At 35.8% G+C, this 20,773-nt stretch overlaps 1 protein-coding gene across 2 annotated transcripts in view; it reads left to right on the plus strand.

The window, feature by feature from the left end:
- Positions 1-6,312: 6,312 nt before the first annotated feature.
- ILDR2 (immunoglobulin like domain containing receptor 2) overlaps positions 6,313-20,773 on the plus strand; it is a 55,471-nt gene continuing 41,010 nt past the window's right edge. Inside the window, exons 1-3 of one of the 2 annotated variants that reach the window (XM_026700709.2) lie at positions 6,313-6,493; positions 13,310-13,642; positions 18,121-18,240. In XM_026700709.2, coding sequence (XP_026556494.1) covers positions 6,448-6,493; positions 13,310-13,642; positions 18,121-18,240 — 499 coding nt within the window. In that variant the 5' untranslated portion in view covers positions 6,313-6,447. The remainder of the gene's footprint in view (positions 6,494-13,309; positions 13,643-18,120; positions 18,241-20,773) is intronic. The other variant, XM_026700708.2, reaches the window with a different exon arrangement.

Raw genomic sequence — 20,773 nt, forward strand, 5'->3', positions numbered from 1 at the left:
TACTGTCTATGGTGCTTCAACTCCTTTCATAACTTGTTAAATTTTAATTTACTTTTATTGAATAGGAATCTAGACTAAGACTACTGGAATATCAACCAAAATATCTGCAAACCAACAAGTCAGGACTGGCATCATTTTATAGTGTTGTCTAGACCAGACATATGCTAAATACCTTTTCCATGTTAATGTCATAGTTGACTGAATTTTCTGAGTAAATACACTCATACAGTGTTTCCATTGTTTATCTGTGTGATAGTTATTAAGTATAAATTGTGTAATTATGCCCTTGTATGGCTTTTTCTCAGTTTTCTCAATTCCCTATTATTCTTGGCTGGCAGGAAATTTGAAAATGCATTAAGTTAGAAAGTATTATATTGTAATCTCTAAGGCCAGGGACTCTGTTGCTGTTACTGATCAAATGTCATGCATAAGAATTGCAACATAGATATTAAAGTTGATATCAGATGACATATAGGATTTAATAACAAACTCTTCTTCTACAACATTGGACAGAACTTTTTGCTTTGTAAATATAGATAGCATCATGACCTTCAAAGCTGGAAACTTAATATGGATCTTGGGGAGTCATGCATTGTCTGACACTCTTCTAAATAGTTTTTGGCTGCGTCCTTTAGTTTATTGTACAGTGCCTGATAGTAAGTTATCCTTAGAAGACCAACTTGGCAACAGCTTTAAAAACTGTGAATGATGAGCATGTACACATTATATCCATATTTCTGATTGCTGTTAAAATGAAAGATTGCAAAACATATATTCACTGAATTCAGCCAGAAACAATATAATATGAGTTTAAGTGCTTCAACTGCAATTTATTATGGTTTAAAAACATTTGTATAAAATCAACTTTGGCCAATTTATTGTAAATGTGAAGAGAAAGATTCCACATAGAGTGGAAGCCCAAAGAAGTGGTTATAATGCATGAAGAAATTCACTCATTGAATAATATGAAATCAATGTGTGCACTATTTATGGGTACCTTCTGTGACATGCCAGCCTTTAGTGAATGCAATGTAATTTAGCAACATCTATTTGTTGAGGGCTGCCTGATACTCACAGAGCTATAGAAATAACTGTTTCTATGGAAATTGCTGCAAGTGCTGAAAAAATGTGTAGATAGACAAAAAAGAAAAATTAATTTCCAAATGTAAAATTTCTGTAAGATAATTAAGGATCTGAATACTTCAGTATTTCTTAAGCCAAGCCAGATTATGCATAGTTAATTGTGGAACAAACATTTTGTATCACTTGGATCCTGAAATGTACATGATGAAACGTTAGTTATAGATAATACCTCATATTTTATCTGGTACTGTTCTACATTACTGAGTATCTCTTAATCTGCTATTTTATTCCTGTAGAAGCACTGGAGAAAGTGCAATACAATACATGGCTTTTATAGAAGTATGATTATTTTGATTGAGCTTTAGTAGCACACTGATTAGAAAGCAGTATTGCATGCAAAGTCTGCCCAGAATCTGGAGTTCAGTCCTGACGGGGTTCAAAGTTGACTCAGCTGCCAATTTTTCCAAGATCAGTAAAAGGAGGATCCAGATTGTTGGGATCAATATGCTGACATTGTAAATCATCCAGAGGGTGCTGTAAAGCACTTTGAAGTGGTATATAAGTCTAAGTACTATTGCTATTGATTTACTAATAGAAGAAAACAGCTTTAGAAATATTTATAGTTATGTTCAGAGAAAATCCATCTTCCTATATTGAATTGTTGTCATTCCTTTTTACCATAATGTAAAATACAGTATATCTGATAGCTGAATTAGGTATTTCTCTATGCATCTACAATCTATAGGTAGATTTATATTGACAGTGGGAAAAAATAGTTTTCCCAAATGTTCTGTTTCAACCCAAAATAAATCTGAAGTCAATGGTTGGGATGGAATCAGAGGATCTGAAAATTAAATGCATGTTTATGAAAGCAGGCTTAGTGTAGAAGTATCTTTAACGTTCCAATTGTAGATTCTGTCACAAATGAAGGCAAATGGTAATGTTGCAGGACCAATTTGCATCGGTCCCAGGGACCAGAAGTTTTGTCTTCCAGCTTTTGGACTCATGCTGAAGCCCATCCTCAGGGAACTTCTCTCTAGAGAAAACTTTTCTTCTAGAGAGAAGTTCTCTGAGGATGGACTCCAGCATGATTCTGAAAGCTGGGAAGACAAAATCTCTAGTCCCGGTGACTGATCCACATTGGATCTTGTAGATTCTGTTTACATTACTACAGAGTTGTCTATTGACTTATGTAAATGTTTTCCATTAACCTTTTTCCATTGTATTGCTATGAAAAGGAGAAAATACCATTAAATCTTTAAGAGATGATTTTTTTTAAGTTAAGAAAAATTATTTGAGCTTCCTTGAATCTAACCAAGCTGGTATAAAGCCAAAGTACTTGCTGACAGCTGTCAATGTTTATTTGCTAGATTAGCTAAAGGGATAGAAATGCTTATTCTGTAGAGCAGGGGTGTCAAACTTGATTTCATGAAGGGCCACATCTGGTTGTGTTTGACCGTGGTGGGCTGGGGTGGGTGTAGCAGGGTGGGTATGGCCATCTCGATGTCACTTGTGCTGGGGTGCCTGTGGTGGCCCAAGCCCTCTGCCAGCAAAAACAGGCTCCCAAGCTCTATTTTCAGCTGCGACAGCCTCCTGAAACCCCCTGGCAGCAAAAACGGAGCTCAGGGGAGGCTGCATGCAGCCATCCCGAGATCTATTTTCACTGGCAGAGGCACCACAGGCTGGTCCTTTGCTGTTTCCAGGGGGCCCTGTGAGCCAGATCTAAGCACCCACGGGCCAGATCCAGCCCCCGGGCCTTGAGTTTGATACCCCTGCTGTAGAGTTCCAAACAGTAATTAAAGGTCCCCAGGTGGAGCCAACAGAACAAAAACATGGAAAGAAGGTAGCTTACTTAATGGATTATGGTTATGATGTAGATAATTCCATTTGACTTCCACAAAGCATTTAACAATGTCTCCCACAATAACTTGATTAGCATGTTGTGTGGACTGGATAAGGAAATAAATACATTGCTCAAAAAGTGTGCTCAAAAAGTGCTCATTAACGGTTTCTCATCAGATTGGGGAAATGTATTGAGAGGTGTCCCATCTGAGATGGTTTGAGATCCTCGACTATTCATTATTTTTAATAGTGATTTGTATATTAATAGGGATGGATACTTGTATATAAGAACACAGAAATAGCATTCATAATGAGTTTGCTAGTTGGAAAAGTGGTTTGAAAATAACAGAATGAAATTTGATGTAGACATATACAGGTGTCTTTACTTTGGAAACAAAATGAGCTCAGATATAATTTGGATAATACTAATTGTGAAAAAGTGATTGGAATAGTACTGATTGCAACATATTAGCCAGCCATGTGATATGACTGGAAAGAAAGTTTCCAGTAAAACAGTTTCAGGGCGAAAAAAATAACTGAATGGGAATATAGTAGCATTCTTTAAAAATTGAAGTTCATTTACTTTTGAGTGCAGACTTAGAAAACTGATTACAGTAGTGATAATTCCAACCATATAAAAATCTGCCTTTCCAATGTAAAAGCACTTCAGCAGTGCAAGTATTTATTGAGAGAGAGAGAGGGTAGAATATCGTCAAGAAGTGGCAACACAATCATAGGTCTGGGCTGTTTTAATTTGAATTTATTTTATGGGTAGGGGTTTCAACTTGATGATCTAAGTGACATTTTTCCCTTTCTGATTCTATTATTTAGTACCCGCTGCTAAAAAATGGTACTTGGAAGATAGGTTGCCTCAGGGATGCCAATGTTGAAGAACAAATAAGAATAATTGTTTCCCTGATTTTGGACATATTACTAGTTTATATATCCTCCCTTTGAGCAACATCAATTAAACAAAGTCATTAAAAATACCGTACCCGTTCTGCACTGGGTGGTAATACTTTAGGAGAGAAAGGAGAGAAAGTTCAGTTACAGTTTAATTTGCATTTGTCCTTCTTTTTCAGCCATATTATTAAGAAGTATAAATAAATACATTTTTAAGATTAAAAAATCCCTTACCCAGTGAAAAAAGCAATATACTAGACAATATTACTAGAATGGGTTTTGAATGCAAATGATTTAAATAAAAATGAATTAATTGGGTTAGTCAGTGGAGGCTGTGTCATTATTCCAAACTGAGATATACTTGTTTTATAGCTACATTTATTTCATCTGTTGGTGCTTCATGACTTGATGCTTGCTCTGCCAGCAGGGACATCAGCCAGTGAGTTTTGGATTGGGGAAAAAAAAAGAGGAAAATTGCATATTAAAACATTTTTATAAATGTTTGGGAACGATAGCATATAGAATAATGCGTACAGTATCATCCTGCCTAACGGCAATCCTATCAGATTGCCGTTATTAAATGTATCAAGTGTATATGGGAAATCATTCATATTTGAATAACATATCAACTACTTTGCTGCACATTACAGCTTGAAGGAGATTTCACCACTAGATCCAATAGAATAAGAACAGGAACAGTAGAACAATCTATAGAATTTTAACAGCTTGTGCCTGATAATTGCACTTACCTGTTACAAATGGCGTCTCCCTTAGCAACTTAGTGTTTTTTACAGTCATTCAATCAGTGTTGTGCCAAAATAATACTATCGAGGAGACGCTTTACAACACCACAGACAATACTGCTACCCTTCAAAAAGACCTTGACTAGGACCAACTCTCTTTATACTCTACTTAACCTCTGTGATCATATTAAGAGCAACTGCGTTCTCTTTGCTGATGATGTAAAGCTATTCAACACCACAGACAATACTGCTACTCTTCAAAAAGACCTTGACTATGTATCAGAATGGTCAAACAAATGGCAACTTCAAATCTCAACAAATAAATGCTCTGTCTTACATAGTGGCAAAAAAAATCAGAAAATAAAATACAGGCTGAATAGTCAAGACCTTGTTGAAGATCCAAACTCTGTCAAGGATCTTGGAGTACTCATCTCTAATGATCTAAGTGCTAGAGCCCACTGTAACTACATAGCCAAAAAGGTGTTAAGAGTTGTTAACTTAATCTTATGTAGCTTTTTCTCTGGCAATATTACACTAATAACTAGAACATATAAAACATTTGCTAGACCAATACTTGAATACAGCTCATCAGTCTGGAACCCACATTACGTATCTATCTGATATTAACACAGTTGAGAAAGTGCAGAAATATTTCACAAGAAGAGTTCTCGACTCCTCTACTTGTTGCAGAATACCTTATGCCACCAGACTCGAAATTCTAGACCTAGAAAACCTAGAACTATGCTGCCTTCAGTCCAATCTAAGTATAGTATATAAAATCATACATTGCAATGTCCTACCTGTCAATACTTCAGCTTCAAGCATAACAACACAAGAGCAAACAATAGATACAAACTCAAGGAAAACCACACCAAACTTGATTGCAGGAAATACGACTTCAGCAACAGAGTGGTCAATGTCTGCAGTACTCTTCCTGACTCTGTGGTTTCTTCCCCAAACCCCAGAAACTTTAACCTTAGACTGTCTACTATTGACCTCACCCCTTTCCTAAGAGGTCTGTAGGGGGCATGCATAAGCGCACCAACGTGCCTACTGTCCCTGTCCTATTGTTTCTTTTTTTAAATTTTTTTATATGTATCCATGTATTCATAACTATGTTTTTACTTATACCTATTCTCTTGTAAGCAATTGACAAAAACAAAAACACTTTCAACAATGGCTGGGAGATGCTATGAAAACGTTATAAATCACTTGGAAGGAAATGGTCACAGAATTTTCATTACTGACCCTTTTCCCCTCTCTAATTGATGTAAATACAAAGTTATAGATAAATGCTCCTTTTTCAGTTTCATTCTACAGTGTTGTAAAAGTATGAAGTGAAAATCATGCAAATTTGTTTAAACATTAGTCTCTTCTTTTAATTTTCACTGCCTTTTTAGATACAGTTGGGTCTTTTTAGGCTCCGTGACCCTAAGAATTTCCAGTGATGAACTCTCTCTGTTCCTAGACAGTTTCAATGGACTGCCATGTGATTTAGAAACTCTTGTAATCTAAGAATGATGTCAGGGGAGGTGATATTTTAAAACATGATAAGATTTAAGCTTATTTTCAATCTGGATTCGGTTTGAGCAAAACAACTGGCTAAGAGTGATTTTCTCCCTTCCCCAAGATTGGTAAATAAAACGAGAGCACAGTATTATTAATATAGAGCGTTGCATGCTTTTGTTTCCCCCTAGCAGAATGGTAGCTCCCATTCAGAACTCTGTCTATTCACACACTGAGTTGTGTGGAAGACCTGCAGATAACGGAAAGAACTCCTTTACGTGCCACTTCACAGTATTCAAAACAAGGAGCTTTATTTACTTTCTGGCTCTGCTTCCTTCCCTGCTGTTCTTCTGCCTGGACAGACTACACGATGGACAGGGTCTTACTGGGCTGGACCACTTTCCTGTGGATGACAGGTAAGGGTTTTTTTCCCCTTTCAATTTCATTGTTGATTAAGAACTTTTTGGATTGCAAATGAAGATTTTTGGATTTCTTTGCAGGCACGCTGTCTCCTTGATATTATATAAAGGTTCAAGCAGTTAGAGGCACAGAGAGCAAGATGCTGAGCAAATAGAAAACAGTGTATTTGACATACAATCTTGTTTCGTGTATCAGTAATACACACGTTTCTTCATCACATAACTATTTAAGTGAATTTTCCCCCCTTTTCTGAACCTCCCTTCTTGATTTGATTCAGTGAGACTTAATCTGGGAATAAGTTAGCACAATATTTAGTGTGATGAAGAACATAAATTACTGAAATATTTTTCTTTTCCTAAGGGTTCCATCTCTGGAATTTCTTTGTAGTTGATTCCATGGAAAGAAATATATTTTGTAAATCTGCAGAGAATAAGGAGAGTTAGCATGATAAGGGCAGGCTGAAGATTCTTTGAGCTCTAAGAGAGGAAACAGTTTCCCACACAAATGTCTTAATTTGCAAAGCAATCATTGTTACCCCTTTTGTCCATACACCACAAATACAATTAATACTCTCTATTCTCTCATAAGCATTGAATAATCTGCAGATTATAAATATATAATAAGTAGCCTTTTCAGCAGAAGGACAAAATCATTTTTAGATCATCCTTTAAAAAGATCACTTCTATAGTCTAGCATGATTTGATATGGAAGGAAAAGGGTGGTAATTAGGAATGGTGAACATTTCAAATAATATCAACCAATCAACCTTCCAATTGATTGTCTTAGTCTGCAATTGTCTAAGAGCTGGAAAACTGGAGGGGACTAATAAGCTTTCAGAAAGTTTACTGCGCATAATAGTTTTCATCCCTATTTGGATTACATCTTGCCTGCATAGGAAAGTTTGCTATCTCTTTCTATCTATCAAAGATGTCTGATACCCTGAACATCCCAGATTATCTATACATCCTTCTATTTTATGGAACCTATACAAATAGCTATTCTTGTTTTTAAAGCAGCTTCACTTGCCTCCCAGAGCCACAATGCTCGGTCACTGAGCCATTCTGTTTCCAGATTGCTGAAACTGTAGTGTGCCGATGGAAGCCAGGAAGCCCCGTACTTGTGTTTTCTAACACAACAGTGGTTTAATTTAGAGAGGTTAAGGAGTGTTACATTAAGGCGAGCAAATAATAGCCTACTTGAAGCAATCTAGGTAACTTTAGGCAATACGAACTAATTCTTGGTGTCATTGTACAATATGAAGAGGTGATTAGAGGCAGGGGTCATGCAATGCCCAGTTGCTGACACAGGCATAATGATGGCATCCTGGTGAGTTTTTTTGCCCCTAATTCTTCTCAAGGACGTATCCAAGTTTGCTGTCTACTAACTGAAATGATGTCTTGCAATAAATAACTTGGATATAAAAAAAATGGAGGGAGGGATCACATAAAGTACATGAGGGTAATCCTAAAAAAAGAAAATGATTAAGCTACTCCAGCATTGTGTAATATGCCTTTATTAGTTGATTTGACTGTTTCGATTGTTTGAAAGTATATATTCCATTATTTTCTTATAAAACTGCTACTTTTCTTTTATTGCTCAGGACTCCCTCAGAAAACATGCCATCTAGCTTTGCTTTTACCAAATCTGTTTTACTGTGTAGAATTATATACATGGCATTGACTTTCATTATATGTAAAATAATCTCATCTTTACACAACAATGTATACAATTTAGCAGGAGTACTTTCAGAAATCATACTTATATAAAAATGATGCCTGAAGATGCCCTGAAGTATTTCTGTTTCTGAAGAAGGGGAAAATAAATCTTTAGGTTCCCTGTAAGATTGACGCTTCTATGAGCAGAATGTCATCTAGTCATTTCTACTAGGAGTGGTGGAAAAATATTATTTTAAGTATTATTATTCTAAGTATAGTAGAGAAGATTCTAGGAAGCTGCCAGTACTGAAATATTGAAGTTATATAAATGGTTTGGGTTTATGGAAGTATATATAGGATACAAGAACAGATATGAACCAAGGATTTTTAGAATAAAAGTAATCTGAAAAAGATTATTGTTGCTAGTATCTCTGAATAAATAAAGAAAAAAAAATTAGGATTGGCAGTTAGGTCTGGTAAAGGTCGGCCATTCATTCATGATTTATTTCCTTAATTTATATGGTCTTCCACTATTGCTTAATTAAAATTATATGCTGCCCATCTCCTCCCATAAAGTGATTCTGTCAACTTAGTTAACTAAATGTAAGGGTTAAACCAGGGGCGGGATTCTACTGGTTTGGACCAGTTCTATAGAACCGGTTGTTATGATTCTGCACAGTTTGGAGAACCAGCAAATTGTGCCCCTGGCTGGCCCTGCCCCTCTCCGCCCAACCCTTCCCTCCCTTCTCAATCCTGTGTGACATCGCTCCAAGAATGGACTGTGAGGGGTGCTACTGCAGCAAAAAAGCCATGCCCACCCAGTCACATGACCACGCCCACCTAGCCATGCCCACAGAACCGATTGTTAAAAAATTTGAATCCAACCCCTGGTTAAAACCATCCTAAAACAAAATGGTAACATAATAACTTAATAAGGTAAAACATACTGTGGAAGAGGATCAGACAAAGGACTCATACAGTTCATTCATCTAATTTCCTGGGCTAGCATCTGAGAGAAGACATGTCTTCAGGGTATTCTTAAGAGCTGGTAAAATAATTGTATTTATGGGGTGGGGAGATTGTTCCACAGGGAAGGGTTTATTACAGAGAAAGCATTGTTTAATTGATATATGTCAGCCTTGCCAGGATGTATATGGGAGGCAGAGACAATTGGAGACCTATGATTCCATAAATAACCATATAGTATGCCAGGAAGAACTTCATAGGCAACTACCATCACCTTGAATTGTACTTGGAAGCCCAGTGTCAGCCAGTACAATTCATGAAATAATAGTGTGACATGGGTGCACTAAAATGTGGTCATAATTGTTTGTGTTGCCATATTCTGAATAAACTATAGTTTCAGGGTGTTCTTCAAATGAGGGTTACTGATTTTAAGATTGTACAGGGTAGTTATAACATAAGTAAACATTTTTTCCCCCTATTTTAAACCTCCTTCCAATCACTTTCATCAGGGGAATGCTTGTATTAGTCCTTTGAGAGAGGGGGAAATTATCCCTGTTTAGTTTCTCCATGCACAATTTTGTATAACTCAATTATATCACTCCGATCATTTGCACTTTTTTGAGCCCTTGATGACTTTACTTTCCGTTTTCCTAATTCTTCTATATCCCTTTTTAAATATAATGACTAGAACCAAATACAGTATTGGAAATATAGTTGAATATAGATTGAAATATAAACACATTATAATTCTGGCAATTTCATTTCCAGTTTTATTCCTATTGATTCCATAGCATGGATGTGTCATTTCTCATAACTGGATGAGTTGATTCTTCATTGAGTATCCACTATGACATTAAGGTCTATTTCCTGTTAGTTATAGACAATCTGGTATATGTGATGTTTGTTTCTTTTCCATCTTCCTTATGTATCACTTTGTATTTATTTAAATTGATAATCATTTGCCACTTGGGTGACCATGCACCCAGTTTAAAATACTTCACAATTTTTGTTTTTCCACTACTATATGATTAACTGCAAACTTGACCAGCTTCACTTATTTTCTAATTTACTTCTAATTCCTAAACAAATTAAAAAGAATTAGCCCCAACATAAATGCTTTATTTCATTTCATTTCTTTCTTTTGAGAAAATTGTCCATTTTTCTTCTCTTTGCTTTTTTAAAAAAACCAATTAGCAGTTCATAAAAGAGCCTGTTATTCCATGATGCAAAGATTACTCCAAGTCTTTGATGAAGAACTTAGTCAGAAACTCTTTGAAAGTCCAAGAGTACAATTTCAACAGAATCACTTCTATCCATGTGGTATTCAAAGAATAATTTACATTCAGAGGTGAAAAACACTATTCAGTTCTTTAAAGACGGCGATTGACATTGTGGTCCAATGATTAATTATTATGTGGTTTCTTATGATGTTGCACAATATACTTATTATCTCAGCTTGCTTTAATTATTTTGATTCTTCCCAGAGAAAATTAGTAATGGTTTGGTTGTGTATTCTATATATCAATAAGAAATACAAAGCTTCATTTAATTTTTCTGCAATCAAATAAATTGTCTTAGTTTATTCCCTGGACATTGCCCACTTAATATATTTTTAAAACAACAGGAGCAGATTAACCTAAATAAGATTGTTGATGCAGTGTTTGCAATGCAATAAATGCAAAGAAGAAAGAATGTTTTTTCACACTTGTTCCTGAGGTTACTCTTGAATGTGAGTTTGTTTAGTGAAGTTTGCTACTAGTCTATTTCCACATATACATCAGGAAACTATTTTTCAGAGCTTCTTGGCATCTCAGAATAAGCAAACAATAAGAGGCTGCTTAGGAGAATTATCATCAAATGCTCTCATTATTTCCACATTCTGGACTGAATTTGGTGTTCAGCAAAATTGCCTACCAGATTCCTGGAAAAAGTCCCAACCGCCTGCTGCAATCCTTCAAATGTATAAAGTACTATATCTTGGACAGACTTCTTTAATGGTTCTCATGTCCTGCAGGAATTTGAGGTATCAACTAATCTTAGGTGAATCAGGAAATGGTCCACAACAAAAGACTAACAACCAAATCATCAGTTTTCAGATCATCATACAATTACTAAGAGGTGAAAACTAGATCTCTTTTATGACCACTTTGTACAAGGCAAAGATTATCTGGAACAAACCCATAGTTGCTATGCTACAAATTCATGAACTCGGATCAAAGGATTGAAAATTGAAGAATTTAGTATTATAATCCAGTGAATTCTTAGCACAAGCCAAAAAATGAGCCCCAAAATAAATGAAGTGGATAGTATGTAATCAGAATACCCTGTCCATACAGCCTAGTGCCACAAACAGCATCATATCCTATTCAGTAAGACACAAAGCTACTGGCTTGTATGCAGGGGTGGGATTCTACCAGTTTGTACCTATTCACTAGAACTGATTGTTAACATTCTAAGCAGTTCGGAGAACCGGTTGTTAGAAGAAATTACTGGCCTAATCCTGTAAGGAAGGCAGGAAGGAAACATTCTGGTGTTGCTTACAGAAACTGCCTCTCCATTAACCCTTATTACATTCTTGGCAGGACTAGACTTCCTGTCTCAGGAACTTCTGTGGAGTATTTTTCCCCTCCTTTGTTGGTACTTTGCTTTTGTGGAGTGACCATTCAAAGTTACAATGGCACTGAAAAAAGTGGCTTATGACCATTTTTCAAACTTATGACTGTTGCAGCATCCCCACAGTCACGAGAGGCCAGGTGAGGAGATGCGTGCCTTGATGTGAGTGATATTGAGTTGCCCACGCCCAGCCAATAACATGACCACCAAGCCACGCTCACCCAGTCACATGACCACCAAGCCATGCCCACCACCTAAGCCACACCCACAGAACCAGTTGTTAAAAAAATTGAATCCCACCCCTGCTTGTATGGGTGGTTGAAAATGGTCTCTCAAGTTACTTATATGCGTATAATAGAAGTACAGACCACACACTTATGGAGAAAATGCTTGGATGAAGAATAAGACTTATAACATCATTTTTGCCAGTGTCTTTAACTGTGTGGGAGTTTTTTTGTTTTCCGTCAAAGATATTTGGAAATTGGAAGCAAACTGAAGGAATAAAAGGGGCTTTACCTGTTTTCTTTGACTGTGTTTGTTTTGTATCCCACCCTGGGCCATCACAGCTATGTATAAATGTCTTGTAAAATAAGCCATATATTCTAGGCTGTATTCAGAATTTTATTCAAGATGTGTTAGAGTAAGCCAAATTTGTTTGGCCCTGCTCATATTATAATTCTGGCAACAGCAGTTCATTTCAGTCAAATTGCAGTATATTTAGGTTACCTACTTCTTTTTTAGTGCTAATGAGACATATTTTGAATTCTCTTGACACTGGTGTCTTCATTGTCTTAAATTTTCTTGGTATAATTACTTATTTCAAATGTTTATTTGAATCTTAGCATAACGGGAAGATAATTTTTCTATCTACCTGCCTATGGCATCTGTCAAATGTCTCCTCCCCTTTCCTCCCCATGCCATGCTGCTACAATCTGTTTGTATATTTCTTTTATGGTTTCTTTATCAGTTTGAAAAGGAAAGATTGGAAATAAATAAAATATAAGTGAAGCTGAAAATAAATGCCTGAAATTCGACTTTTGTGATAGAAACTTCTTTTAATACTCTGATACTGAGGTAGTGACTAAATGGATGTTCAAATATAATACATCAACATAGTTGCCATGAAATGTTAGCTATTCATATTTTATGGATTTGGCGAACATAGTGCCTTCAATATTTGAAGTAACATGTAGCCATTGTGATTACCAGTTGTTGATAACTAGTTTAAAATTGATGAAGCACAGAGATTTCTTTGAAGCAACTCAGAATTAAGATCAGCCACATTTTGCTTCAAATTAAATGTCAAACGGTTAACTCAAAAGGAAATCTAACTCATAGATATGACTTGATAAGCCACTGTTATTTATGGTAGACAAAACAGCAGATTACCATTTTCTAGCATTAAAATTCTGTAATCTTGCTATCCATGTTCTTTTGGCACAGTTCCTTCTAACATCACAGCTAGATTATAAGTCTTAGAAAGCAGCCCTCTTCCATTTAACATTTGGGAATGGGCATAATACTAAATAGATGATATATACCTTACAAGTTGGTAACATTTATGGTTTTGCTTTGTAGCTGTGACTGAAGCAGTGCATGTTATGGTGCCCGAGAAGAAACAGGTAGCAATGCTCTTTCAACCAGTTGTGCTTCGATGCCGGTTTTCAACTTCCTCAACACAACCAGCTGTGGTGCAATGGAAATTCAAATCCTATTGCCAAGATCGCATGGGAGAAGCTCTGGGAGTTGTCTCCGCAGGGATCCAGGCAATAAACAAGAGGAATTTGGAATGGGATCCGTATTTGGATTGTGTGGATAGCAGGAGAACTGTCCGCATTGTGGCATCCAAACAGGGCTCGGTGGTCACGACAGGAGAGTTCTACAAAGGAAGAGACATCTCCATTGTCCATGGTAATTCAAATCTGCTTATCATTTTATTATGACTGAAGTTTTTCTTTGCCTGTTATGAATAGTAGCATATAAAATGAGAATAGTATATTATGTTATGAATAGTACAGTACATCATGATATGAACAGTACAGTATATTATGAATAGTCGCATATAAAATAAGTAGCATACAAAATCAGTAGCTTATAAAATGAAAGCCAGTTTGGTCTAGTGGTTAAGGCACCAGGCTAGAAAGCAGAAGACCATGACTTCAAGTCCTGACTTAGCCATGAAAACCAGCTAGGTGACTTCGGCACAGTCACTCTCGCAGTCCAATCCAGCTCAGAGGGTTATTGTGAGGAAAACAGGTGGAAGAAGGTGTCTTGGATATGTTCACCACCTTATTTGTAAAAATAATAAAGGCAGAAACAAGCGAATAAATAAAAATTATATTTTATTTTTAGAGCTTAGTATAACATTTTAATTATAGTTTATTATAAATATTTAATAGCACTCTTCACGCATCCTGTAAATTTACATTTAAAGTATCTACAAATTTAAAAAAACATTAAAATGAACAGGACAATTGCAAATGGTGGCGATGTAACTATATTTTAAGAAATGGGCAATAATTATCAAAAATAAATAATTCTTAAAAACATTATAAACTAAAAAAGATATTTTACTCATCAAAAAGTAAACACAATAGATACTAGGCATATCTTTGGGGAGAGCATGACAGATTTGTGGATGTTACCATTGAGAAGAATGATATATAAATAGTTAATTTCTTTCCTGAATAGAAAACAGTTTTACTAGCTTTAACAGATAAACAGCTTTATTATCATGCAGTTAAGAATAAAAATTTGAAAAGTTGTTTCAATGAGTCAATATTATTATATACTTTACATAAATCTGGTATAGAATATCTTGCGTTTGTGTCCACAAGCTCTTTAATTTTTTTCCAGATTTTCTTGTTTAATTTTGGGTTTCTTCTTTATAAGGCGTAAAAGTAGTAATATCTAAAATAAACTTTAAAGACATTCCAAATCAGGAATATATTTGCAAACTTCTGCTGAATCTATTTAATAAAAACAATCAAGCCGTATTACATTTGTATGCAATGAATGCAGATACATGGTAGACAACAGGATCAGTTCATTGAATTGAAAAATCAGAGTTCAGTTTGCCCCTCAATAAACTAGTGAGTATTTTGGGAGTTCTTTATCATAAGAGATTATGTTGCTTGAAATACATGTTGTCTTTAACTTTTCCTGGTAAGGATAACTTTGCCACAGGCTTCCTTTAGTAAAGTTTAGCTATGAATAGAATTATACTGCCTTCAAAGGAGTTTAAAGCATCCTTTCATGCAGAATTCAACCACTAAAATTTTGTGTAATTTATCTAGATCAGGTGTGTCAAACTGGATTTCATTGAGGACTGCATCAGGGTTGTGTTTGACCTCCGAGGGCCAGGGAGGCAGGAGTGGCCGTGGAAGGCGTGACATGGAATTCGTATAGAGGGCACCTGTGGTGGCCAAATGTTAATGCAGAACTTCCCTGACACCCTCCCTCATTCTCATTCTAAGCTCCCTCCCTTCCTTCCCTCTCTCCCTTCCCTCTCTCGCTCCCTCCCTTCCCTCTCTCCCTCCCTCCTCTTCTTTTTCCTACCGCCTTCATTCTCTTTTCTTCCTCCTATCCCTCTTTCCTTATTTTTCCTTCCTTGCTGTCTTCCCATCTTCCCATCTTTTTTCTTTGTCTTTCCTCTTTCCCTTTCTTCTTTCCTGTCCCTCTTGCATGCTCAAATGCAAATGGGGAAACATTTATCCTTTTGTTTTTAATTTGTTTTGATAGCCCTCTGCCAGCAAAAACAGACCCCTCAGGGGGGCATGCGTAGCTCCCCATGCCCCATTCTTGCTGGCAGAGGGCAGCAGGCCGTTGCCACCAAAAATGGGGTTTGGAGGGGCCACGCCTGCCCCCGAGCTCTGTTTTCCCTAGAAGAGACATTGTGGACTGGGCCTTTGCTATTTACAGGGCGGTCCCGTGGGCCAGATCTAAGCACCTCATGGGCTGAATCTGGCCCCTGGGCCTGAGTTTGACACTCCTGATCTAGATAGAGCTATGTCTTATAATTCTTAAAGATTTATTGACTTCCTTTTTGTTACTAGCCCCAGTTGATTATGCTGATTTTCTCCTTTAAATTTCCTAATGATTTGGCAATGAAATAACCTAAAAACACACTTCCCTTCATTTTGTCCTTCATTGCATTAAGATTTTCAGAGGAGATCCTTCAGTGTAAGATTTCATTATGCAAGTTGAAAGAAATCCGCTTGTTTGGGTATTGCTCAGGCTTTGAATGCTTTCTGAAGGAGGTACTTTTGTTGCCAATAATTTTCCTTTCCTAGATTTATAAAATGTTTTGAATTGAGCCACTTTGTTTCCTGATCCAATAATAGTACACTTATTCTGTAATTTCATGTTGTTATAGCACAACACTTGTGTATTAAAGGTTGAAATGTCCACCCTGAAACAAACACACACACACACACACACACACACACACACACAGGAAATGTTTCATTTACTCTCACCAAAGTATTTCTATATTGGAACAAGCTGTTCCAATCTTACCAGAAGTGTCCCACCCTGAAACAGGCTGTTCTGACTATGGAATGATTTTCAGTGTGAGATTTTAGGGTTGGTAAAATTCCAGTCTTGTAATATTTAGCAGACCTCCCCTTGAATAAAGTGATCTTTTGACAAGCAAAGTCAATGGGGAAGCCAGATTAATTTAACAACTGTGTTATTAATTTAACTAATTTGTTAAGTGAATCACTTAATGTAGCAAGAAAAGTTGTAGAATGGGGCAAAACTCACTTAACAAGTTTCTCAGTTAGCAACATAAATTCTGGGCTTAATTGTGATCATAAGTCGAGGACTACCTATACTGTTACTCTCAAGCTGCTCATGTATTTTCTGATGCAATGTTATAAAATAAATCCTTGTGTTTTAGCAAAATCATTTTAACTTTTTGTAATGTTTTATTAAAGAGTTTAAAAAATAAACTTGTAGTACTTTACTCCCCCCATCTCTTAACATCTGTATATCATATTGATTTATTGGTAACAATAAATCCGTGGGATCACGGTGACTTACGTGGTAAGATGCTGGACCTGTGCACCTCTGAGGTCGGCAGCTTAATTCCCGTGAGTGAATAAACCGCATAGGGACAAGAAAGGAGCGTCCCCTGATTGCCTACCGGCATTCAGACGTCCCGCAGGTAAAAGTAACACTGCCCCCAAAAATTCCTTTCACTGAGGCGCTCAGCCACCTTGGTGATCTGTGGCTAACACGTACCATAGTCCAAAAAAAAAAAAAAAAAATGGTAACAAACATCTAGAAAAACTAATTGTATTTTTAAAAGATTTAATCAGTTCTAGTATTTTGGTGTCTCAGAAGCTGAAAATGTTACGGATACAAAGAATGTTGTCAGCTATAAGTGTTTTAGCTATAAATATTGCCATTGAGTTACATCTGATAAATATTTGTGCCTTAATACAGTGTAAAAAATAAAAAAAGCTAATAGCATGAGAAAGGAGTAAAAAGTAAAAGAAAAAAATACAATCTAGCAACAATTAAAAGTACAACTATCAATTTACCTCTATGGGTACAACATGTAGAAGCTCTCTTTCTGCATGGTAGTGCTCACTTAATGATTGGGTGCTTAGCAACTGTTTGAAGTTACAGTGGACCTCCCTATAAGAAAGAAATTGATCTTTCTTATTTTATCAAGTTCTCTCCAAAATTCTTTATTTTCCAAAATCTTGAAAGAAAGCCCAACTCAAATTGTCAAGGGCCTTCTCTGCATCTAGGAAAATCAATGCAGCTTGTTTTTCATTATGTTGCTTCAAATATTTCAATATGTCCAAAACATTTCCAACATTGTTGTTTACTTTTTCCATTAGATAAAACCCAACATTGATCCTCATTAATAACTTCTTGCTAAAATGGTTGTAAACAATTGAAATGACTATTCAATAGCACTTAGACTTATATACAGCTTCATAGAGCTTTACAGCCCTCTCTAAACAATTTACAGAGTCAGCACATTGCTCCTGACAATCTGGCTCCTCATTTTACTGACGTTGGAAGGATGGAAGGCTGAGTCAACCTTGAGCCATTCAGAACTGAACTCCTGGAGTTATCAGTGAGCTAGCCTGCAGTACTTCATTCTAACTACTGTGCTACCATGGCTATCAGCCTAAAGGTTTTTGGGAAGCCAAATAATTAAAAAAAACTTGTGAGACAGTCCCAGGTTCAAAAAACTTAATTCCCTTGCTCTCTGAAGAGACCTTGATTTTTCCAGTAGTATTTTTAATGAATTAAATTTCATCACTCCAGATAAAAAAAATTAATTTGTCAATAAGATTTAGATTTAGGCTATCTCTCTCTCTCTCTCTCTCTCTCTCTTTGATTCTTGCTTGTTTTATATTTTCTGTTAGATGCAGACCTCCACATTGGAAAACTGATGTGGGGAGACAGTGGATTGTATTACTGCCTTGTCATCACACCTGACGATGTAGAAGGCAAGAATGAGGAATCAGTGGAGCTACTTGTTTTGGGTGAGTTTACTTCCCCAAGCATATCTTATATAAATGAATTTTTATTCAATAAATATTAAAAACAATTCTTGTAAATTTGCAAGAGTCTCATTCATGGATTCTGCACTTTGATTGCTTTTTGTTCCTGAATAAGACTGATGTAAGATGAAGCAAGCAATACTGTTTCACAGTCACTTTGAACTAATTTAACACTACTGTAGTATAATAACTGGCATATAAAGGTAATTTTTAAAAAAGATTAAACACTAGGTGATCAAATTAAAAGAATGCCAGAGGAAATGTATATTTAATGTACAGATACAGAATTTAAAATATAGCAAATTTTGTATAGCCTTCAAAATGCTTGAATCATTGTTTTAAAAGATAATAGTAACATATTCCAACATATAAGCTGTTGTTTAAGAAAAAATTGCCAATCAAGTCAAAACAAATAATTCTGAAAATTTGGGGACAGTATAAATGGATTGGCCCAGTATCAGATTGCCTTATTTTTCAAGCTAGAATTTAACCTTGTTATATAAATAATATCAGAAAGCAGCCAGAGACCAGATGATACTTTGTCAAATATGTGTATCCAAGTGTGATGGTGCTTGATTTGTTCCTGAATGCAGATTGACAGATTTTACAGGCCAGCCACTGGTTCTGCCCATTACTAATCAGCCATGGTAAACATCAGTTTAAGCAAATTCTTTTGAGAAATCGTAAATAGAGCAACAGTTTTTTATTATATAAAATTTAACAAACTTATTTCCCTAATTTGTACCTTGACACTTATTACTGATCTTTGATATATTATCCTATATTTATATTGTTTATATCTTATTCCTAAACACCTTATAACAATTCTGTTGCCTTCTATTGCTTGAGCTTAAGTCAAAATCTCCAGCGATCATTTAACTACCTTCAACTTGGCTTCTTTTGCTGTCAGCTGTTGTTCTAAATTGCTGCTGAAGGATTGACTTGGCAGTTTCTCAGTCTATGCTGGCAGTGAGAAAAAGAAGGTACTTTACCAACAGCCAGCTGGCTGGAGCTTTGCAGCATTTCTGCTAGAGTAGTGAAGCTTCTGGGCTGTGCTTCTCCTTTCAACTTGTCTGCTGCTGGTTTCTGAAGTCCAAGCTTGCTCCTCCTCTGTCATCAGTTGCCAGTTGAAGTTGATGGCTCCACTCCCTCAGCTGAAAATTTATTCCTTGACTTCCCACACAATATAAATATTTTTCCAAATGCAGTTACAAACCCACACTCTGGAGCTCACAGTTTTCCTTTTATAATTGAAGTCCAGGTGTGGTGCAATGCTCTTCAGTTTGTGCTGGTCACGGCAAGGCTTTCTTTCCACAGGATTGAAAGATGTTTTTCTGCTCATGGGGAAAGTCCTTTAATTTCATGATAGAAGCAGATTTTGGGGGTCTGAATCTTTCAACTCTTCCCATAATTCATGAAAAAATAACAACCAATGTGATTTTGCTGAACTTCCAAAAGCTTTTTTTTAAAATAGCGGCAACAAATGCTATATGTTTTATAAATAGTAAAAGCAAATAAATGAAAACAGTCAATATGAAGAGAAAGATTATAAATAAATTACAGTTGGGGGATTGCATGTCAAGCCCAACAGTATAGCATCAGCCCTGAAGCAGCCACAAGTTTCCCAAATTTCATTCTTCCAGGAGCCATGGCTTTTGACTTTTGGATACATTCCTTGGTTCAAAAAGGTTGCCCTTCGATTTTGACCACTTAAAGATCCTGATGAGTTTTATCGCATATAGAGGACCATATAGCAATATTTTGTTCAAGTTCTTAGTATTTTTTCCTCCAATAATCTAAAAAATAAAGAAAAATCAAGCACTAAGAAATTATCAATTATTGAATTTTTGGAACTTCCTTGAACATTTTGACTCAACCAAACATTAATGAATTGCAACAAAATGCTGCGTATAAAAAGTATATTAAAATTCTAAGAAAATTATCATGAAAGGCTATTGTTTTCTGCTAAATGTACAAAAGGATGAACACTTCCTATAAATCCTGCAACATCCTCAGGCTTTGTTCCTCTCTGGATTAAAGTGGAAAAAAATAGTTTTAATTATTTAAGAGAAAAAATCACCAGGATATCCAGAATCACTGGATAATAAACTCCTGTTATATTAAAGACTATAATCATAGGAGTAACCAAATATATAGTGATATAGTTCTTTTCTAGCTTGTAGTGGTAAAAATAAGTACTTTAAAATGGTCATTTGTGCATCCATTGGCTTTCATATTTTAAAAAAATGTAAGAATCAAAACAGTAAAAACAGTAAAAAAAATTGCTCTTGCAAATGTTTCAGTTTGTTTCTTGTAAAAAAAATAGAAAAACATTTATTTAAACAGAATAAAGATTATTGGAATATTAGTCTTTTCTTAAATGCGTATAAATTTTGTTTGAAGAACTACAAATATTGTATTCGTTTTTTTGAGAAACTGTGCTACAAACTAAAAAACATTAAAGATTTAAAATTGTGTCATTATGATTGCTCAGTGAGACACAATACAAATACAG

This window comes from Pseudonaja textilis, chromosome 7, assembly GCF_049901715.1.
Source record: "Pseudonaja textilis isolate UNSWEBS1 chromosome 7, rPseTex1.2, whole genome shotgun sequence".
Classification (NCBI taxonomy): domain Eukaryota; kingdom Metazoa; phylum Chordata; class Lepidosauria; order Squamata; family Elapidae; genus Pseudonaja; species Pseudonaja textilis.